We start from the raw sequence: 24,446 nt of genomic DNA, 5'->3' as shown, positions 1-24,446 counted from the left end.
GATGTGAAATTTTCATTCTTTTTCCACTAAATTGAAGATTAGAATTAGTCATGTTTTTGCACTAGCCATAGAATATTCTATTTGTTACAAAGATGACATTCTGAAGAAATTTCAAATGATTTCAAACTTAAATAAAGCGTAGCGTTGGAAAATGAATTTGACGATTTTTGTTTGAAAACTATTATAATATTCACATATTTTGAGATTTACATGAAATCTTTTTAATTGCCCTTTAAAATCCAATAAATTACACTGTATTTACTAGGTAATTAATCCTAGGAAGCTGGTCCGGCCCTTTGATTTTGGCGTCACACAAAAATGCTTGTTGTCACAGGCAACGCATTGTCGCCGCACATTTTATATTGTTGGTCTGTGGTTTCTTATTAATTACGCTTTTTTGGCCACTGCTGCTAAGGCAATTCGGCCAGCTTCTCAATAGTGGTGCGCAATAAACTATTTCCATGAAGGATGCCTCTGTAAAAAGGATCTGGGTGATACCATCATCCTACTGCACGGCTATACAAAAAAAAAATGGACGAAGGAATTAGAAAATGTGAAAACAGTATTCAAAGTTTTAATCCACATGCATCTAAAAAGCGACAAACAATTCTAGCAGCAAAATCCAACTGAGTGCGGTGAAACAACTGTGGTGATTTTTCCCAATCACAGTCAAACAACACGACTTAAATCGCTTAGTTCTCCAAATTCACAGTCTCCGGAGGGTTTAACTTTAATTCTATTTAGGTGAGCCGGAAAACAGAAATGGTTGCTTCTCAGTCTACACATAGTTGTGATTTCTCTTCTATTCAGATTCAGCTTATGAAACCAGGGTTTAGATGACGGAGTAGAAATTAACTCCTTTCCCTAATCCTATGTACTTCAATCTGTCGCTCCAAGCATTCCAGATGTTATGCTTTAATTTAAGGAAGAATTCCCTAAAAATCAATTTTATATTTCCCCGTGGTTCTAGATGTGCAGCATTGGCGATCTGGTCAGCAATATCGTTTTTTTTTATACTGGTATGGCTTGGTATCCAGCATAATTGGATGTCCTTATTTTGAGTTTTTATTAAGGTAATTAGTTTATTCTTAACCTGCAAGGTTAGGTAGTTAGACTTTGCATCCATCCCAGTTTTATTGATATCTTCGAGGGCACTTTTGGAGTCTGAAAGGATGACTGCTTTGTTGATGTCATTGAATTCAATCCAATCAAGAGCTTGACCAATAGCGTGAATCTCGTCAGAGCAAATGGATAGTTCACTTGGTAGGCTTTGTCCCATTTTAAGGTTCGTATTTTAGTTGTAAACATCAAAACCTACACGGCCTTCTTTATCCTTTGAGGCGTAAATAAAAATTAAATGAAAATCAGGAGGCCAAGTCTCACTCTTCTTAATTTCGAATAATTTGGAGCTCTTACTATCTTTTTTAGTTTTAAGTCCTGAATTTGAACAGTGCTTAAGAGGTTCGACAGTGGATAAGAAAAACGGGGATACACTGGGCTCCTGGTGGATCTAACTGATCTAACTGTGAATCAACTCTTTCAAAAGCATCCACAAATGCAGGAATACTTTTTCTCCGAAAAAGGAAATATTGTTCATTATAAGTGATACATAACCATCTAACCGCTGCTAAGGTTTCACTGCGCACTAAACTGGCGGCTTTCAATAATGATTTGGCTGCTGTGTTCCAAATCCATCTCACTTGCTTCCCCCAGAAGTATATTAGTAGGTGTAGACCCCAGAGCAATTCTTAATGCCTCAAATTGAATTTTGTTTAATTGAGCAATGGACTTTCTTGGACTACCACCCAAAAAAGAGGCCCCATAATCCAATTGAGGTCTGACATAATCTTTGTAATAGGTTAGAATGATAGAGGGATGTGCCCCCCACCAGATTATACTTATAAATCGCATCGTATTGAACCCACCTGAAGCTTTCTGTATCATGTTACTAATTTGTGGCTCCCATGACACTTTTGGATTTCTCCATGATATGGTTCGAGTGTTGAGGTGGAGTCTGGGGAGATAGTTACCATTGTAATTCTTCCTGGGAAAAAATATAGCTGCAGATTTATTGGGGTTAATCTCAAGTCCTACATTCATTTAAATTTTGCAAAGTTGCAAATTATTCACTATTGTTTAGGCATCAATCCCAGTACTCAGCAAGGCGGTATCGTTCGCAAACTGTAAAAGTCTTATGTTCTCAAGAATTGTTTCTTTAATTGAATTGATGTAAATATTAAATAGTAATGGAGAAAGAGGGGAACCTTGAGGCGCCCCCTTGCTGGTTGATCTGCCTGACACAAATGTATTAGTAGACGAATCTTTAACTTGTATCTTCCTGTTCTTATTGCGAACTGCGACACCAAACCAAAGCAAATATTTACGGCACCCAGACCGAAAAATACAGTTGAAGACTGGAATTACGCCAAAAAGATGAAAATTTTCTCAGACCGAGGGAAAATTGTGCACACCACTTCACATGGTTGACCGAAATAAAAAACATTCTTCGGGGTTAGCATGTAATTCGTGCCTTTGTGTGATTGTTATCTGCAATATTTACATAATTCCAATTTACCGTAGGTTTTATAAGAGCACAAGCTAATAATCTGCCTTTGGTGCCTTGAATGTCGCTGAATTTGTCGACAAGAACGAATTGTTTACGTCTGTTGAGCAACTTGAAGTTACCATCGTATTCCATTATATATAGTTTTCCAAATACTTTTCCATATCCTATAAATAAAAGTGAGGTTAGCCTCCTAGTTATTTTTCTCTTAATGAATTGGAAAATAGTTTTTCAAATTGGCCTAAATTTTTAAATAAATAAAAAATAAAATTCTTATGTTAAAATGATCTTGATGGTAAAGGTAAACGTAGGTTTTCAATGAAATGCCATATTTTTCGTTGTTTTTCTATAATCGTTAATTTAATAAATGTTTTTCCACGAGCAGAAATATACAATCAATAACAATTCTGCATTGCACTTGTTCGACAAAAGTGACAAAGCAGCGATTATAAAAAAAACTGATTGCACAGGAACTGAACATACCTGTGGTGTACAGACAAGTATTAAATGAATAATGATATATTGTAACTATAAGAAAACTATTTTTATAAACTACCACAAAAAATTATAAAGATATAATTAAATATGACTTCGTTTATTAGAGGGAGGAGATGCGCGCGCAAGCGAAAAGCATAGCAGCATAGTGTACTAGGGTTCAAAAAGTAAGGTGACTTTTGTAATTGGGCGGGGTACGTACATTCAATTGTCTATATTTTGTTTGTTATGTTCGTTGTATGTTCATGTGTGCTCGGCGAATTCCTGAAGAATTTGCATAAAATTTCATGTAAAACATTTCTGCAAAGCTTTGAGCAAAAAAAAATATTTAAAAGTGGTACAAACTGTTCCAAGATGGCCAAGACGCCGATGACGAGCCTCGTTTTGGACGCCCCAGCACGCCAATAACTGATGAAAGCGTTGAATAAGTGAAACATATCCTGGTGAAAAATCGTCGAATCACTATAAGAGAAAACGCAGAAAAAGTATACAAGCAAAAAGTATAGAAGCAAAATTTTTCCCGAAATTGCTTAAGTTTGAACAAATGGACTGTCAATCATCGCTCAAGAGCTGTTAAACGACGTCAATGATGTTACTGATATGCTCAAAAAGGTCATAACTGGTGAGGAACCATGGAAGAAACAAAAATCGCCAAGACCGAAAAAAGCACTTCAAGTTCGATTAAATGTCAAGGTTTTGGTTATTGTTTTCTTTGATTATCGTAGTACATCAAGAGTTCTTATCGCAAGATCGTACAGCCAATAAAGACCTTGCAGTTATGCGCTGTTTGAGACAAGCAATACTAAGAAAACGTCCGAAGAATTCATGGATATTCACGATAATACAGCTGCTTACTCATCGTTGCTTGTATCCAACTTTTTGCCAAAAAACGAAACACCATCATGACTCAACTATCGTATTCACGGATATGGCACCCTGTGATTTTTTCCGTTTCCCAAAACTCAAGAAACCCATGAAAGGAAGCAGGTTTGGAGCGATCTACTAGTGCTTACCAGAAGTGCTTCAGGGTTTGGAAAAAACAAGTGGGAGGAATTACTTTGAATACTACTTTGATAAATAAATAAATACTTATTGATAAAACTTACTTTTTGAACACGCCTCGTACACGAAAAAGAAAACTGCGTTCATTTTACAGTATAATACTTTGTTCCAGTAAAATATAAAACATATTAAAAAATTATATTCCCTACCACAGTTCTATTTTTTTGTAATTTGATATGGTTGCGCAAGGCAATGCAATTGCTAGCAGCAACGAAAGACTTATAAAAATTTGCAGTATTATGCTGAGGCAATCTAAAAGCAGTTATATGTCTGGTCTTATGATCAAGAACCGTAATGAAGCAGCGATAATATTAATGTCTCAAAGCTGGGTCTTTAGCATAGAAATGGTTATCGTATTTCATCCTGGCGCGGTGCAATAAGGATAAACTATTTTCATAGCTTAAAATACCGTACCTAGTGACGGCAAGAACAGTAGAAATGTCCACATTACATTTTTAGCGGGAAATTGTGTTTCACTAATTGGAAAAATATTTAGAGGGAACGGTTAAGTATTTTTATTCAATAAAAAATATATCTGCAAGGACCCACGGTCAAGATAAAATCAGCAATTAATATTCTAACTACAATTTGCGTGACTTGCCACTCTAAAAAACTTTTTAATGCACCCGTAGAAATGTGCAAGATCATTTATCTCAAGTAATAAGTTATATTAATTAAAACATTTCTAAATTTTTGGTTTCATTTTCCATAAAAAAGGTCTTCTGCAATTTTTCGAGATCTGGGTCATTTTTTAAGCACAAGTTATGAAGAAAATTTGTATGAAAGCAAAATCCTTTTCTTGTTTCCACCAACAATTTACATTTTCGCGTTGACAAAAACACGACTGGCGTTCAATAAGAATTTATTCTCCCGTGAAGACAATAAATAAATCTACGTACAGTTATTTACACGATCGGAGGTAACACAATTTTGGCATCTAATGGTACAAGTACGGCTTGTAAGAACCGTCGTCGTACAATTTTTCGTTGATGTCCGGGATCCACTGTCCCTCCAGTCCGGATCCGGGTGCGAGAAGTCCATGGCCGGCCAATAGACCTGGTGCTCCCAAGATACCGCGTCCCGCGATAACACCTCCGGCTATTACTCCGGGAGCGACTATTCCGGGGGTGACAATTCCGGGAGCGACAATACCGGGTGCTACTAGTCCGGGGGCGACCACTCCGTGGGCGACTCCGCCTCGTACGACTGTTCCTGCTGGGCCTGCGATCACAGCTCGGGCGCCATATCCGCTGACGACGCCGGCGTGAAGGCCTGCGCTGGCCGCGGCTACCACCACCAAGAAGACGGCTAAGCTCTGCAAGAAATGCCGCAAAATTAAATTTCTCAACATATTTGGGGAAACGTTGTTATTTGTTTTTCTGGAAAAACATTGACATAACAAATTAGATCATTCTAAAGACACGTTACTACTATTGAAATATTTATAGATTTACGGATTGCAATAAGGAATTATTATTTTTTATTGAAATAGGAGATTTTTCCATGATTCCATAGTAAACATTTTAACTAAAGTTCGCCTATAGTTAATTATTTTTAATTTGTTTTTTAATACAATTTTTGTCCACATTAAGGAGAATGGTATAGAATACTCTGTAGTTACACTTGATTTTTAAATCTCTTTAAAGTTTTAGATATTTTGTTAATACGAACTAACCAAGACAAAATAATAATAATAATATAGATAATAGGACGATTGTAAATATACATTTTAATAACAAATTAATTTCAGCTATCGTTTAAAAATTATTAACATGTATTCGTTAAAAAAAAATAAAAAACTGCCAAATCAAAATAATAATTATTAATAATTCAACGTTTATTAACCCAGTAGAGCAAAAAAATAAAAAATCAAGTGGTTCTAGTGTCCTACATCTATGCAGCCGCAGAAAACAACAATACATATAAATCAGTGTATATATTGGAGCAACATAAAGTGAACGGGCAAAATTTGAAACAAATTCATTTAAAAATGGATTTTAAGAAAAATGCTGGCACACATCCATCTTTTTTTTACACATTTTCTTCAGTAAATGGAAAATAGACAGGAATTTGTCAAAAAAACAGTTGTTGATAACAAGTTCCTTTTTTTTGAATGGAACATAAACCCTTTTCAAAGTCTCTTTCTTTTTATGGGCAAAAAAATATAACATTGAAATTTAATGTTGAAATGAACGGGTAAGTACCAGTAAAGTTTTGAAATTGTTACATTTACAAAAACTAAGAGAACAAAAATATGAATTTTTCTTTACATGGAGACAAAACGAGAACTCCAGAAGAAATTTATAATTTGTTTAACGCAAAATATCCACAATTAAAAAATCGTGGGGTAAATAAACAAATAATAAATAAAATTTAGAAAATTATTGGACCTTATTTTTTTGATCAATTTTGCACGTCAAGTGCGTGAATATTAAAATAAGACAGTGGATTGATAGAAGATATTAGATCTCCAGATATTACTCCCCTGTATTTTTTCCTCTTTGGATAATTAAAATCAAAAGTGCATAAGGAAAAACCAAAAAATTAATATGATTTAAAAATTAGAATTAGATACGAAATAGGAAATTTCACGTAGAATTCGAAAATGGATTTAAAAAAAACATGTTCCATTTAAAAAAAGGAACATGCTATCGACATCTACTTTTTGACTACCCTAAAATTATGAGGGATGCGTGCCAGCATTTTTCTTGAAATGAAATTCCTGATTTTTAAATGATTTTTTTTACTTATTTTAGCCGTTCACTGTTATAAGCCAGCGTCAGTATACGTATAAATATACAGAAGACAGGGACGAAAAAGAAAGAAAAAGATAGGAATAAGGGAAAAGTATTGTAAAATATGAACACTAAAATATTACTGATTATAGTGAAACAAACAAACAATGCAAAGTCAATCAATCATAATATTAAATCTATTTAAATACGAAACAAGACAGTAAAAGTAATAGTAAGAATATTTTTTAGTATGCCTTTACGTTTATGTACCTGCCACCAATAAATTTTGTTGCCATGCCACATTTAAGAATCTTTTAAAAGCGACTGGCCAGTTATGGGTCCAAAAGTGTATGAGATATATATCACCTCAGACACGAGTTTTGTAATTTCTGTATACGTTTATAATCACACTTATCAGTTGCATGGTCCAAATACACTCCCGCAATAATTTAATGGCGACAAAATGAAAGATTCAGTTGTACTTTTCTTGTGCACTGATTTTGTTTGTACTGCCTTTTCCGGCAGCACAGATGTTATCAACTAGCCTGTTACATAAGATCGTTCATGTTTAGATCAGATAAAAATAATAATAACCATTTATAAGTCACTATATGTGCACGCTTACAGGCTTATTGTCTGTGACGCGACAAACGGACCATAAAAACCTCGGACTTTAAAAATTATGTTGCCAAATCTCAGCAATATATCAGATCAAACTTTATCCCGTTAACCCCAATTTTGCAAGTTCCATTAGGCGAAAAAGGACGGCATATACCTGTAATATAAGATCACATTCAAGTCTCGCAAAAAAAATCCTTTAGAACCGAAAATTTATAGTTATCAATTTTGAATAATTTGATACATATTATACTGTAGTTCAAATTTATTTTACAGAGTGTTTGGGAAACAAAGTTTAATAATGAAATTCGGCAAACACAATCATCGTTCTTTCAATTGCACACTATGCTCATTCAAGTTTTAGCTAGTGTTTGAGATTAAAAATTAATTGGCATAATTCTTGCCTTCAACGAGCATCAGAGTAAACTTGATTAATCCATTTTTGCCTTATTTTAACAATTGAAACGCAAGTTTTCTTATTAATAATTAAGGTCCAAGGTACCAAAGAGATTTTTAGCTTTAATTTATGCCTAATGCTATTAAAATTCATAAAGATTATACCGATATGTAATTAAAAATATTTTCTGTTAACAAAACTAATGGGAGCCTATTCCATGAGTAAAAAGAATGACCTTTGTTGGTCCACTAAATTGTTTTTCGTCACCCAAAGAAGTTTCTAGTTAATATAGTATATCTCTAAAATTATTTGTTGCTAAAGTTAATCAGATGAACAGCTAAGCTGGCCACTAATTTACATTATGTAAAAAATTGAATTTAATTACCTGAAAGGTGGTATTCGGCATTTACAGTATTTTCATTTGATATTATTGTTATTATTTATTAAATTCAGTATGATTTTTTTATATTACTTTGTAAAGCTGCAGAAATTCACCACAAAGACATGAAACACTTAAACACACCTTACGTAAGCACATAGGAAAATGACTTGGGAAAACCGCTGCACAAATTCAAAAATTTATTCCCAAAAAAGTACCTGCGGCCCGGCAAGGGGGCTAAGCGGTCCCCCCTCTGACACTAAGTATACTTACCAGGGACTTCATCTTATTCCGTTTCTCGTTAAACTCGCGAACAAGTGATAACATCGTGCAGATTACTTCTATTTTATAGTTTGTTCGATAACCTTGCACACCCAATTGCTCCCCAAGAAACTGGGCAGTTCCTCCTTGCGATAGATTCACCGATATAGGTTAACGCCGCGATGTAATACCGGGCGTTTCCATTTCCACGTACCTCCGATGACATTCCGCAGAAGTTTCTTCACGCTAAGTGTATCGTAAGGGCGATCGTAATAGTTAGTGTTCGTCCAGAAGTTTTTAAGGATTCTTTACTTAATTAAAATTGCGACAGTATACAGCACGCAATAAACGAACTAATTGCGTAATCTATGTAGAACGAAAATGTTTGTTTTCTGAGAGTGGAAAGGTAAGAAAAATATCGCGAACTTGCGTTTATATGAAACGCTTTTGTTTTTTTTTTATAACGGACTATCGAACTCAGTGCCAAACAAAATTCGAAAATTTATTAAAGAATTGAAAACCTTTACGTTTAACGTTTTCAAACTAATAAGGTATGTTCCGCTGTGCTAATGTTATTATCCAATATTTTATTATTATGCTATATATTTTAATCTTTCACGCCGTATACGCATGAAGATAATTAGAAACAATTAATACGCAAGGGCATTGTGGCGTAGACAGCAAAGTGGCGGAAGGCTTAGTCTGACTATAAGAAATTTTAGAAATCGTTGGGTACACACAAGAAAGGATCCTAAGCATGAGAATCTCAGTGCCTCTTGGAGATACAGCTTAGGTTAAATAACGAAAAAGTTATGTTGTTTGAAACATGCCGTTTAGAAACTTGAAAAAGTTTCATGGCCTGCCGAGATATTTGGGAAAATCGATTTCGACTATATCGATTTTATTTATTTTTCTGACTTTATTTGACGAGATATCAAAAAACTAATGACACTTTTCATTGGCATTTTTAAGGTACCACATTATGGTATAAAGAAATTACACTCTATATTGATTCCACTTTTTATTACAAATTGCACGATGTATCACCATATTAAACTAAACTAAAATGCTAGTCCATTTATTCACTACAACTTATTAACCGCAGAACGATCCTTCAATTATTGCAAAATGATTTCAAAGACAGTTTAGGCAATTTATCTTAATAACTGCTGGTTTCAAAAAGCAGCGATATCCTGAAAAGTGGATTGGAACCTCTAGTGAAGTGTCTTTGCCGGTGCGATCCCCGCACTTAACTCCTCTAGATTTCTTCATATTAGGTTTTTCTAAAAACCAAGTTTACCAATATTCTCTTGAATCCGAATAATAGCTAGAAAATGAAATCACAAAGGTATTCACTGAGTGACGTATGATGTGACCATCATAACTGACAATCGTCAAAATACCAAAATATATTGAAAACATCCGATAGCTCTCAACTTATAATTAAGGTACCGTAAACTCTGGCAGTGGATGATCAATCCATAATTGGTTATTTTATAATGTGAATGGAATTTTCTTCTTCGATTTGTAAATGTATCTACTGTTTCACATTATTTAGCAACCCATAACTACTTATTTATCTTTATTCGTTGAAATTCCTAGTTTCAGTTACATCAAATAAACCAGGCGCGAAGTATAATACCTATCGGTAATTAATAAAACTCAATCAGTTAATTATGTCAAACGCAGACATTCCAAGTTACGACCCATCAAAAATAATTTAATTCATTGGGCACTTTGCATAATTAATAGCAAAATATTTTACTGCCTTATTAGCATAACTGATATAATAAATGCATAAATTTACATACGAGTATTGCAAATATGCCTCAGTTAGGGAAAGAATATTAATAAGATATAGTTTTGTTTATTTATTCTAGAATTATTCAATGCATTCGCTTTCTTTAGTTGGTGTCCGAGTTATTTTTCACAAATGGTTACTTCAAAAAAGAGTCCAAATAACCAATCTTGTGGCGAACGTCGAAAGCTCGACAGCAAAAACGTGCGAAGACTTTTGCGACATTTGTGTGGTCTGCGATTTTTAGAAGCACGTGTCCTGGCCCGAGACTGTCCACCTATGACCTATCGCGGGCGGGGCACGTCTAATTTTACCCACCCCCGGCTCGTTCGTGCATAACGTGCTAATTTTAACTATACGGTTGAGCTATTTCCACTATCGAATCAAGTAAACATTTAACGTTCATGCATAACGGGTTGCTCGTTCAAACCAAGTCGTTGTCAGTTGCGTAAGAATTTTTGTTGGAGATTTTAAGCTTCCAGCTTTAGCGAAAGGCATCGAGATATTCATTATTTAAAAATGAACAATTAGTTTTTTTATACAAGTTGTTCTTTAAGGTGTATCAGCTGTACTGACAGCGATAATTATTGGGTTCATTTCCTTTTTCTTTCTTTGATATATGTTATGCCTTGTCTGCATGAATAGGAATTTTCGGGGCCACATTTTTTTATTTCTACCAGTGACTTCTTCAAGGAATCTGTTGACGTCCTTACATTACATTAACCCAAAAAATGGTTTCAAAATTTAAACATAATTGGTGACTGAAGGTTCGGATTTAGTGTAGTATTGTGAAGGTACCACTGACAGAAGTTTACACGTCGTTGAATATTCGAAGGAGGAATTGGTTATAAGGTATTACAATTTTTAAAAAACGGAATGAGCAATAAGCTATGATTGAGAATGAACAACTTATTTTAAGTCAACGTAATTTGACAAAGTCCAAAATCTAGTTAGTGTGACAAAATATAACACTTTTAATTTAATTATTTTAAGCAAAAACGGTACCAAGACAAGAAAAAGGCAAGAAGACGCTAGAAATTACCAGAGTAATCAAAAACAACACGCCACTGGGAAAGATGTGTGCACCTGAAAATACCTCTTGAATGTATATAGTAAATCTCAAAAAGATATTTAGAAATGTTTCTTCGATAATAAAAAATACATATTTTCTCTTGAAAAATTTATCACACTGTGTCTCAAAAGTTAAGAACGTAAGAATATTTGAAGAACACACAATTAAAGGAAAGTCTTGAATATACAGTGAGGACATAAAGTCCGTCTCTCCGTCTCTAACTTTTGAACCGTTTAGTATATTGCGATAAAATTTGAGATGATATGATGAAAATAATATTATATATCAAAATGATGACTTGGCATAGTTTCGGTTATTTTTTTTTTACGGACTAGTTGATCATGTGATACTTTATTTCACGGTCTTTTATCCCCAATTCGAATCTTGATTTTCAAGACGTATGGTCTGTTCATAGATATAAGAAAGTGACCAATTGCATTTGAATGGGATTAGCCAAGGGTGGTTATTAACATACAATGCAAGAAGATTATTACCTAAAGTTTCGGAATTTAAATTCAGGTAAAATTGTGGTCCGTAATAGAAAATAATTTTATACCTACCTGTGTTTAATATTCTTTGATTTGGTATACTACTTAGTTTAAGTTTATTAGCAATCATTCTTATTTCGTGTGTAATACAGCGTGTGCGAATTATGCAAAATATGTGCGAATCTAGTGTATCTCAGGAGATGCTTCCCGCCCAAATATAGAAAACATTATTCTATTGAGACTATGAAAGTTATAAACAATGTTTATTTGACTCTCATTGAACGTGTCTTTAGAAGAAACGGCCACAATGACGAAAATTCCAACATCAACTGTGTTAACTCCAATGTCCTCAAACTTATAGAAACCGAAGTTTTTAACCTCCCTCCACAAAGTTGGGTAAATTGTGTTAAACATATAGAGAAAGCAGAACAATCGTATATCCATATTGCAAATAATATAGAACAAATAATAATTAGAACAGGCGATGATAGCGATAGTGATACTGATATATTTTGTGAATAATTTTAAGTAATTTAAGTAGGTAATAAAAATAATTTGTAATTGTATTTTAGATTTAAACATAAATACGTACATAAATAAGTAAATAAATATTGTTTAGTATCCCAAATAATTAAATTCTAAGCAAATTACGGACCTGTTCGGCCATATTTCATTTTCACAGCTTGCCCGGGTCTTTCCTTGATTCGTATCAGTTAGTCACTTTCTTATATCTATGAACAGACTTTACCTTCTTTTCTCAATTTTTAACCTTATTTATTGAGTTTTTCTAATCAGGTGGTTTAATTAGTAATTAAGTTTAACTAGCAACCATATTGTAACTTAAAAACCAAGCCACGTTGCAGAATTTAAAGAATGAGCAAAAAATAAATTAATAGGTTCGCTAAAAGATTATTGGTCGACATTTAAAAATGAATTAATCGAGAGTGTCCGAAGTCGATGTTTAAATTAAGAATAAAAAAAATAAAGCGAAACTATGCCAAGCCGTCATTTTGACTAATGGAACTGTTATTTTTAGTTAAAAGAGTAGATAATTGTCTCATATAATACCAATCCAACTTTCATCGCAATATATCAAACGCTTCAAACGTCAGAGGAGGGGGGGGGGCTGTATATATATGTATATATGTATACATCATAAGGTAAAATTCTAAATAATAGCATAGACTTTATCTTTGCTAGAGGCCAGATTCATAAAGGCGATATTTTCGGTTTTAAATACTATTCTTCTACTTCTTCACTCACATACATTGTCGTATGGATATTTTTTTCTCCTTTATGATTACGATTAATAGTCTCTCTTCTATACCCTGGATTTTGAACGCTGTGCCCCAAAATGCTAATGCTTTCTAGTAAAACAAATAAAACACGTGCAGGCCTATCGAATTAAACTATTTATTTACAACGTATATCCTAACGCTTAACTAATTAGTGCTTAAGTTCGGGTTTGTAAGAACCATCGTCGTACAATTTCTCGGTGAGATCTTGCACGTAAGCTCCCTCAAGACCGGAACCTGCGACGGTCAAGCCGTACGGTGATTCGGCTAATGGGACAGCTCTGAGCTCGGGCTTGTACGAGCCGTCGTCGTAGAGCTTCTCGGTGAGGTCTTGCACGTAAGCTCCTTCGAGTCCTGATCCGGCGACAGTCAAACCGTAAGGAGATTCTGCCAATGGAACGGCTCTGGCTTCCGGTTTGTACGAACCGTCATCGTAGAGCTTCTCGTTAAGGTCCTGCACGTACGCGCCTTCAAGGCCTGAACCTGCTGGAGTCAAACCGTAAGGGGAGGCTGCCAACGGAATTGCTCTCAGCTGAGGCTTATAGGAACCGTCGTCGTACAGTTTCTCCGTGCCCTCTGGTACGTATTGGCCTTCCAAACCATGACCTTCGCCGACGAGGCGGACGGCCAAAGGGGCGGCCACCAGGCCACCGTGGGCGATGAGGCCTGCCTGGGCGAAAGCCACGGCACCCAAGACAACGAGAGCCTGAGGAAAGAAATGATTAAGTTAAAGGCTTCTAATAAGGAGAAAATATATAAATAATATATAAATAAATAATAATATATAAATAATATAATAATAATATATAAATAAATATATCTCCTACAAAGGAATATAGAAAGTAACACAATAGAAACAATAGAGTGAAAGAAACAATGTGGAATTATGCATTATTCATATTTGGAATTTCTTTAATGCTACTAGCGACTTTATTAAACACTTAGGGCAGCTAAAAGATCTCTCAAAAAGGGTGGAGCTATGTTATGTTATGTTATTAGAGGAAAATTAGGAAAAAAAATTTTGAAAAAAAAATCAATCAGAAAAAAGAATCATTACTATTATAAAGAAAAAATAGCAGGATAAAAAAGTAATAATATTATACCGGCTACGCGTGAATTAATTACTAGAACTAGAGTCTGATATGTATTGTTTTGAATTGAAAGACAAACGAAATTCAAAAATACATATTAAGAAATAAATACCAAGTCAAACTACAAAGTTGCAGTTACGGATTGCATAATATGCCCGTTCTATATATACGTTTTAATTTGTCCATGATAAATGCTAAAGACAATTTAACGTAGATGTAGAAGTCCAGAATTTTGAAAAGAAAGCTGCTTTATCACACCCTTATGGTGCACCAAAATAAAATCTCTTAACATTCAAGTTAAGTGTTAGCATTAACATTTTAGCATAAAATCTTAAAAAATACAATCGCGCCCTTCTAAAACCTCCACCTCCATAAATATTCGATCAAAAACTACACCCGGCGTTCGGTTTAGACTTTGAGTTGATGAAAGAACTATACAGCCCAGTGACGTCATACGCTAGAAAGATTACTACAAAATCAAATCAAAAGAAAATGATCCTATATATTAAAAAAAATGTAAAGGGCGCAACACCGCTTATATTTCGCACATCGAAAAATGACGTCACTAGACCTCTTCTCTCTACGACACTACACCACATTGAGATGCGCTGAACCGCAAGGACGTGAACCTTCCGCTTGTTTTTTTTTTTTGCTTCGATGGCTCCTACGCGCCCGCTTTTCACTCAACGCCCGGTATATCGTACGAAAAATCAAACCGCCAACGTGTTTAACCATTATAAGCGCAGACCCACACTCACACTGACGATTGCGTTCATTTCGTTAAGACCTTGTCGCTGTTCTGTGCAAACCCGAACAAGTGATACCGAATTAGGTGCACGTTTCCAATTTATATACGCTAATGACAACCTTGCAGTTTGTCCACGCCCCGCGAAATTGGGTTGCGGACCGCCCGCCGCGCCGCTTCCCAAATTTGCTTCCGACGCACAGGCCCTTCGCACGTTTCGGTTCGACCGGATCCTCCTGAAAACTTGTTTTTATGTTTTCGTTTCGCCTGGTTTTATTGCACACGCTTTTCCGTCATAGGCGACCGAGTCAGCACGCAACGATGTTATTGCCTCATCGAAAATTATCAAGTCGGCGGTGGTAACCAGAGAATAAAAACAAGCCGGTTGATTAATAAGAGCCGCTGAGCGTAACGCACTTTTTTTCACGTCTGTGACGCGATCCAACCTTAATTTTCCGCGTTCCTGTAGGGATCGAGTAGGCGGCGCTCGACGGTCGATCGGATGACATTTAAAAGCGATCAGAGCGGCGGACACTGATGTGGTCGGCGAGACGTTTCTGACGTCAGGTGTCGCGCAGGGCAGCCGCACAATGGGTAATTACGGTAATTTAGTGTCCAAAAACACAAAAATTCGACCGCCTAAATTTATATGGAAAAATTCACCTGAAATAATCAGCACACCTAGCGTCACTCAAGTCAAATCTATTAACTGTTAAATTATATTTAAACTTGGCGAATTATAGCTTTTCTATACTTTTTCTACGACCGTTAGTTTTTGGGTATATTTTCGCAAAACAACACAAACAAACGTCAAAATTCAAAGTGTGGGAAATATCTTCGAAAACATCCGATTGCTCCCAAATCCGTCCGGTAAAATCCGGGAAATATCCGAAGTGGTTCAGATTTATGGGAAACGAAACTGACGTGATAAGTGACACTTCCCTCACGCTGGATCGGTGGGTAATTAGGTATTTTACAGACGGGAGTAGAAAATAGTATATTATGCAGCAAGTGCGGTAAACGGCATTTGACTCACGAGTTTTTAATGAACGAGCGAGTTAAAAAGTTTACCGGATGTGTTGCATACTATACTTTTTCTACGACCGTTAGTTTTTGGGTACATTTTTGCAAAACAACACGAACACATTCACTGACACGACCGTCAGAATTGACAAACGTTAAAATTCAAAGCATGGGAAATATCTCCGAAAAGATCCGATTGCTCCCAAATCCGTGCGGTAAAATCCCGGAAATGTCCGAAGTGGCTCGGAATCATGGGAAACGAAACTGACTTGGTAAAGTGACGCTTCCCGCACTCTAGATCGATGAGTAATTAGGTATTTTACAGACGGGAATAGAAAAAACAATTGATTGCTTCGTGCAAGTGATGGTTCAAAAGGTATGTGCTCATTTAAACAATATTATTAACTTTTTTCGGGTTAGCATAAAATTAAATTTTGTAATATTATGTCAAATTTTCGGAAATGGAGTTAAGTCCATCATTAATCCTTAGATATAAACATTTTGTTGAATTCTATTTAAAGTGGTCCATATTAAACTTAGTAATACAAAGTTTTTAAAGTTACAATTATGCATGCAAAGTTTTAGGGATAAATACCAAAATTTCATTTTCGTTTTTTGCTTCACCAGAAAAATTATGCTTTTTGCAGTTCGGTCACTGTTCTGCCGGAGCAGCGATATTATCATATTTATTAAAGTTTATATAAAGCATTTTAATAGATAACCCCACCTGATCCGATCCATGTTTTTATTTTCCATAAGATATAATTCATTCACCACTGTTGATCAAAAAATTGGCTGCCAGGACCTGATTTTGGATTTTATGTTTGGATAAGACGACAACAACACGTAGAGAACTTGAAGTATGGCGTAATGGACGCCAGGCTGCAAACCAAAGTTCAGCAGTTTCAAATCATGTTTGAAGTACCATCCTTTTAAACTTTGATTATCAGGATGCTGGATGTAGGCAAACTGAAAAAAGTGTTCAAAATGTATGTAGTAAGGCTGTGGATAAATGGTTAAACGTTATATGAACGTTTTGGCTCAATGCTACCTTTTCTCTAGAACATTTTAATGACGAGAACAATTTGACCGCTGTTGTGGGGCCATTGAAACTTGGGCCATATTCAAAAAATTTCACTGACTTAAGTAAACAAGCAAAATACAACGGAAGAATTAATACTTGCTAGACATGTAAGTTTGTATAAGTCTGGTAAGTGCAATGCTGTTGCAGTTCTACAGCAGCATTGCACCGCAGACCAAGGCCTCTAAAATGAAAGAAGATTTATCCAGCACCCGAATATCTTCAGGGCCAGATGAACATGTACCCCGATGAGTCATTCGTTTCTGTAACAGACGTTTCTGTCGACATAAGGTTACGAGGTCTCGTCTATCATACTGTCCGAAGAATCATTGCAGTTCTGAAAGATGTAATAGAAAATCTAAAATTGACCACTCAATTAAAAAATAGCAAAATAACGTATAAGTGGGGTTGTGACGGAAGTTCCGATCACTCGACATACAGACAGAAATTCATAGAAAATAATGAAAGAAAGACCGACGAATATATGTATGCGATTTGCGTGGTGACGTTATAAATGAATGTTGAGTATCCTATAGTATTGCAAATCCTCGTCCATCGCCAATAAGATTTTGTTGGTCAATTAAATTCCTATTTAGTAAAGAAAATAGACCTCTTATCAAACAGGAAATGCAAAAAGTCAACGAACAAATACGAAACATTACTCCAACAGAGGTCGTTGAGCCATATGGTCATTGAACACAAATTTTGTTTGTCGATGATAGGTGCAGAAATCCGCTTACAGAAACTGAAAACGCTGAATGCCAATGAAAGGTTTTACGAATATGAATTGTCAATTTTACATGCATAGGATTCGATGCTTCGAGTGGATCTTAAGCGCAGACAGACTTGACTGCAAAAAGGGACAAATTCACAACCTGGAATAAAAAAAATTTGGAAGAAAGGAAGAACAAATAATCGGCTTCTTGACAAAAACAATGAATCTTCTAGTAGATATGCAAAAACCCGGCTATGGCACTACAAATAATGGCAACACAGCTGGGCGCTTTTTTCAGAACCGCAGTCTAGCATCGTCTATAACAGGTATCAATAAGGGCTGATCAGGAAGCTAGCCATTATTTTTATGCCTTTTGGAAATATTGTTATGAAGCTGGTAAGATTTAATTAGATCATCGTACTACATGCTATCTAGCATTCACAAGATATTGCTATATGGTGCGGACATAAAAAAAACTGCTGTGTTGCCAAACGGGGAAAATGTTTCGTGAAAAACCATGTGTGATTTATTAAATACCTTGATGTATCTCAAGAGCAACATCAAATGCGCCGCTCTTCGAAGTCTTTAGGTGAAGAAGTCAGAACATTGCTCTGTGAGCCTCATTTACCAATTCCACAACATGTTAATGAAGATAGTGAGTGAATATAACTAAGTACCTACATGTGTAATATTAATTTCATCAAATTATGCTTAATTTTTAATTTTTATTGTATATCTGGTAGGTACCTCTGTTAATTGACACCTTATATCCCTGTGACAGGTAATATTGTTTCCTGGCTTATAGTCAATAACATATTTAATTAATTTTATCTAAATATGTAGTATATTGTAATATTTTTGCTACATTAGAATACTTTGATGAGAAAAAAGCGTTTATAAACAATATTTCGTAACATGTATGATAATAAAAAATGGTGAAAACTTAATATCAATATTCATATCATTTTTGGATGCTATATCATTGATATGGTCCACTGTGAGCCGGTCCGACGCTGAACTCTTCAAATTCAAATTCAGGTAATATTACTATTAATTCAAAAATGCAACCGTATAAAACTACCAAAATTTTGAGGTCAACAATTCCCTAACCAACGACGAAGTTTATCCTTAACGGGCAACTGGAAAATATTCTGCAACATACCAATTTAGGATCATTCTATTCATCAAGGAATGGTTATTTTTTTATGGACATGCGAACAAGTTTTTCTAAAATAGTGGAAAGCTTAAAAAATATCAGTCGCAACGTCATTTTTGCATTTAGAGTTGAAATAACAATTTACAAAAGAGTAAATCCAAAGAAGTATAGGTATTTGAAAGGCTAAACTATTATTGAAATTCCATTTATTTATAATTTATACAATGCAAATAATAAAGTGCCCTTTTTTTCACGTGCAGAAATACATAATATTTTAATGGAAGTACAAGGGTGGCGTAAAATACGTATTAAGTGAATGTTAAAATATATCTCCACAAACGTTATTATATAATTAATATAGAAAGAAAAACAAGTAGAAACTACTATACTGTGGAATTTTTCAATCAAGACTTTTTTCCACAAACAAATTGAACAAGTATGAAATAAGTGACTCAAAAACAATTTTTATAACTGCGTGTTGCGCTGATGTACATATATCTCACAATAAGAAAACACCAATACTTTAAATTGCCTAATAGTCAATAATCCGCTATATTTTTAGGTCCAAAGTATTATAACTTGTTAGCAGATTGCATCAAAAGAAATAAAGGTACTGTAAATGTACCCAATTGTACACCGATCTACAGTGCTACACTTGACCACGTGAGTTTCTTGTCCCACGGATCCGAGCCACTTCGGACATTTCCGGGATATTACCGAACGGGTTTGGGAGCAATCGGATGTTTTCAAAGATTTTACCGTACGGCTTGAATTTTGACGCACTTGTTGAATAATATACAATTAATGCACTTGTTCTAAATTATATAACAAATAATAAAAAAGATTTTAGAAAGAAATTAAAAAAAAAAACTTTGTCCATATACCTAGTACTGAGTCATATATTGCCAAAAAAAGTACACTTTGTTCTACACTAGCTCGGGGATAGTATTTTTATATTATTTATTTTTTTATTTATTTGCCAGGAACACCTAGCAATCATTTTTACCATTCATGTGGTTCTGTGACAAAAACAAAAAATATATATGCATATATACTAAAAATAATAGGAATATAAAAGTTAATTTCCAATTTTTTTCAACTTATTAAGCGTAATTATTTATCTCACTTTATTATTGTTGGGATTCGTCATTCCTACCGTATGCCTTCTTCAATTTTAGTAACTTTTCTGAGTGTATCATTACAAATACGAAATTATTTTGCTCAGTTCAAGAATCTGGATACGTACCATCAACTTAAGGTCGTCCCACTGAATATCAAAGGTATACTCCAGTCATAGCAGTTATGTCACGTATAGTGACCTATTCAAAAATGATCCGTATGTCTAGCGATTTGAAATCCGACAAACAAAATTCCTATTTCAATTTACCACATCCATTAATGAAATAGATGGAGATGTCATGCTATGACGTAACTGCATAATTGCTCTGACTGAACTTTACCGACAAGTTCTGTCGCTTTTCTATGGGTTCGTTTTTCTTCAGCTCAGCAGAATGGTAAAAGACAAGGGCCACGCCCGTAGTCAATACGGTTACGGAGGAGTAGTCGCCCCCAAGGTCGTTCGCCGGATGTTAATCTATTTTCGTCATCTCTTCTCGCATTAAACGGACCATACAATAATTATTCAATCGCATTTTTATTCTAGTGCAAGGTTAGTTACTTGTCACCGCGCAGAACCGCGAAAAAAGTACATGAAATATACGGGGATTTTTAACGCAAGGTCATCGTCGAGAAACCCGGTCTTGCCGGTATCCGATACGACCGACCGATATCGAAGAATTTTATCGGTTCGTACGGGAACAATTAAGCATGAAAGGTATAGTTTGGTTCAAATTATACCCTCAACATTAGGCTCAAATTTCACAATGTGATTTTTAACGTAAACAACGAAAATGAATAACGGGCGCACATTTTTCGAAAATAATATATATTTTTTTAAGATTTTAGCGCCTATTTTTTTAATTTGTTTAAATTAAAATTACCGATATAATTTGACTAAACTTGTAATGCCATTGCCGTTCCTTATATTCAATTTTGCAGTCAATATGCAAACTAAAAGATACTAAAGCCGTTCCCTGAGAAGCCTAAAATTATCTTTGGTCCAGACTATATAGCGACTTTAATCACGAGTTTGAATTGGCACGAGTGGAGCGAGTGTTTAATAAACGAGCGTTTGAAGAGAAGTTGATACCGTACTTTTTGTGCGACCATCCAAGGCTACAATCTGCCGAAAGCAGCCGATCCCGCCAAAACCTGTGTCCAAAGTACCCGAAACATCCGCGAGAGTGGCTAATGAAATTGATGTCTTATAGTGAAACTTTGCGCTCACTTAATCAGTTATTATATGGTATTTTGGAGTAGAGTGTATAAAAAATGATGTAATTCCATAAGACACAAACCGTAGATTCTATGACCATCATCTATTGTGGTAAGGTATGTATTTCAAAACTATTTCATTTTTAAAAATCTCCCATTTGTCTTCTTTAATTCCTACGAAATAAATAATGAAAGTTTATTTCTTTTAAAAAATTGGAATAAGACTACTTGGTTATCCATGGAAATATTAATCATACTACCATGGATTAGTTTCAAACAAGTAATGGTACAACTATATTCGTAATTTGTTGCCAGTTCTAAATCTAAAATCAGGAGTTACACAAAATAAGTCTAGTCATGTCTTATGTGGAGTAGAGTTTTCAAGTCTTCTGATATATTTGATACATTCATCAAACATTACGTGGATAATTATATCAAAACTAAGAAACAGACATATATGCAATTCTACAAAAAAAAATGGGATCAGGCCCATAACTTGTCGAAAAACTTGTACTAAATATTTATTCACACAAGGGAGGTAGGTGATACTTACGAGTCAAGGACATAGCTTACTCTCGAGCTAAGCAAGGCTTGGGAAAATAGTCGGAGACTAATCAATAACTCTTCCTCCCAAGTTGTGCATATATTTTTCCTACTCAAGTTGTCCGGAATCCAACAAGCAGATTTACAAAATCAGTATTTATTGATAAAAGTGGTTCTATTTAATCAGTGTCAAATTGCGTAGGTACGTACTACGGTATTCACTTACCTCTCACAGGAGGTAGGTGACCTACAAATGAAGTACCCCAAAACTTTGCCTACAATTCCTGGTAATTCTTCCTGTTGCAGCTGAACTGATTCTGGTAATTCCCTAAACTTTCTGTGGCAATAATTTCTGTAATCTTTCACCAACCGAAACGCAATGTGATTGATGACAAGGGAAAACTTTTCCACATTGAGGTTTACAAGGAATTGTAATTATCAAGGAGTATTTCTTGTGATTGTTCTAGTAAAACTTGCAGCTTAATTGTTTTCTTACATTTCCTGTAATTCTTGTACACTAAAACATATTACCCAAACATCTTTCCTGTGTAGCCTTGCAGTTTGTTAAATCACTCGGCTTTGTTTGAGATTCTATTAAGTCCTCATATTTGCCACACTTGTCATTTCGTGAAAGAGCAAGTATTGAAAGCACCAATTATACAAGTTTGTGAGTGGAAGTCCTATGGAAACCACTTTTAAATATTTTAAATTAACTTGTACATAATGCATCACTTACCCGTATATAGGCACATTTTTTTCCTTAAAGTTTTGACCAGAAACAAAACAAGTTTTTCACAAAAACACGAAAAAGGGACGGAGAGAATTATAGACTATTGGTATTCTCTGGCAATCGCAATTCATAGCTCGGCGTTGTAAATTATATTCGAATTTCGTAGATTTACTTTGCGTTCTTTTGAAAATTAGTCAATTTTTTCAGAAAAATTACGGCAATGTGACAACTCATTTAGTTGGCGGTGACGCATGCGCATAAGATCCACACCTTCTCTACGAAAATATCATAGCCACCTGCGGCGCATCACTTTTTACCGTAGTAAGGCCACTATATTATCTCATAGCTATATGGTTCATCGGGATTCATTGAGTTTGTCTTGGGCAGTTTAAATACACAGCGGCCTATCTAGCTGATTTATTTTGGCAATCGGCGTTTTAGTGGGATTTGCCATGGCACAACCTTGAAAACCCCGAACGACATCATGTGTAAGTTTGCTACCGGTTTCAGGTATTCTAAGGTATTCTAAGGTTTACTTTTTTCTGCTGCCACTACATGTTGGCGTTGCCCTGTGGGAGTAACCTTGACTTCCCAAGTAGTTGCAAGTAGGAGTCAGTCAATTATCGGACCTAAACGCTTTTAACGGGGACACGTTCAGAACCTCGGAGTTTGGAGTGAGATAGTGAAATTTTTTTTTATGATCGCCTAGTGTGACTAAATTAACAAATTGGTACTATCGGTTTATGAAATCCCCTGTAAACACACTGTTTTGTCCGCGCAGAAACGGACTTTGGCCGCAGCTGGCACAGCAAGAAGTCGCAAAAATTACTCAAGACAGGATCAAAAGATTTTTGATTACTTAACTGACCCTACCTCGCTTTTGGTCTTCCTTCCGGAGGGGCCGGCCAGTGCTGCGTCCTCTGTGCCTCGAGTGTTGAGGAAATTTGTTGATCACCACGCGTATGACCTGATGCGTTCAACGGCACTTTTTGAACCACACGATGAGAGCGACTGATTTAGCGCTGCGGCGTGATTTTTAGTGGAGCATGCGCCTAAGGGCGCTGGCGGGTATAGATGGCCAGTTAAGTTCAAGACTTTAAGACCGCGAATAAAGGAAGAAGAATAACTTCTTGGTGCTGTACTCGCGGCCAATAGATAAGCTATATGTTTATATATATAAATTCATAAGAAGTCGAAAAAATAATAAAATGAAAACTAAACAGACACTTTTTACAAAACTTCTGGGTTCCTCCTGTGTCGGTTTTTGTTGATTCGAACTAGCTAACGTTTCGCCAATCATCCTGTTGGCTTCTTCAGAGCTTGACCAAGCGTTCCATCACAAAACATACTTCACCACAACCTTCCAATAGCAATGAAACCGAAAGCAATCCCACACTTGCCACTGCCTTATATTCAAAATATCACTGACCACATATCAAAGGTTCTAAAGAAACATAACGGCAAAACCAGATTTACCACTTGTCCAATAATTTCTCAACATCTTCGATCAGTCAAAGACAAAATTCCATTTGAGACGCCAGCATTCCATGCATATGCCGCAAAGAATATATTGGAGGTACGGGACGAAAAATATCTACTAGGCTCAAAGAACATGAAAGAGTCTTACGACTAATGCAAATAAACTCATCAGCTGTTGCCGAACACAATCACGAAACATAAAATTTTATTCGATAAAACTAAAACTCTTGCATGTAATCAATTCTTCTAACAACGAAAAATCCCAAAGTCTATAGAAATCTATAATCAACAAAAAGCGACGCAGGAGGAATCCAGATGTTTTATAAAAAGTATTACAGTAGCCTGTGGAAATTTCTTGGAAAATTCCGCTGTAAGACAACTTGCAA

General features: G+C 35.4%; 3 protein-coding genes across 6 annotated transcripts in view; 1 reads left to right on the top strand and 2 right to left on the bottom strand.

The window, feature by feature from the left end:
* Positions 1-24,446, top strand: part of LOC132708277 (protein madd-4) — a 535,295-nt gene that overhangs the window by 396,537 nt on the left and 114,312 nt on the right. The gene's annotated exons all lie outside the window — the stretch shown is intronic.
* Positions 4,966-8,656, bottom strand: LOC132701195 (elastin-like). Its single transcript, XM_060668941.1, has 2 exons — positions 8,523-8,656; positions 4,966-5,435 (listed from the first exon to the last, which is right to left on the bottom strand). The coding sequence occupies exons 1-2, from the start codon at positions 8,574-8,576 to the stop codon at positions 5,058-5,060; spliced, it is 432 nt and encodes a 143-aa protein (XP_060524924.1). The 5' UTR covers positions 8,577-8,656; the 3' UTR covers positions 4,966-5,057.
* On the bottom strand, positions 13,266-15,236 carry LOC132701144 (uncharacterized). The gene is made up of 2 exons (XM_060668852.1): positions 15,013-15,236; positions 13,266-13,869 (listed from the first exon to the last, which is right to left on the bottom strand). The coding sequence occupies exons 1-2, from the start codon at positions 15,028-15,030 to the stop codon at positions 13,315-13,317; spliced, it is 573 nt and encodes a 190-aa protein (XP_060524835.1). The 5' UTR covers positions 15,031-15,236; the 3' UTR covers positions 13,266-13,314.

This window comes from Cylas formicarius, unplaced genomic scaffold (assembly GCF_029955315.1).
Source record: "Cylas formicarius isolate icCylForm1 unplaced genomic scaffold, icCylForm1.1 PGA_scaffold_10__41_contigs__length_53128322, whole genome shotgun sequence".
Classification (NCBI taxonomy): domain Eukaryota; kingdom Metazoa; phylum Arthropoda; class Insecta; order Coleoptera; family Brentidae; genus Cylas; species Cylas formicarius.
This window is presented reverse-complemented; position numbering and strand designations above follow the sequence as displayed.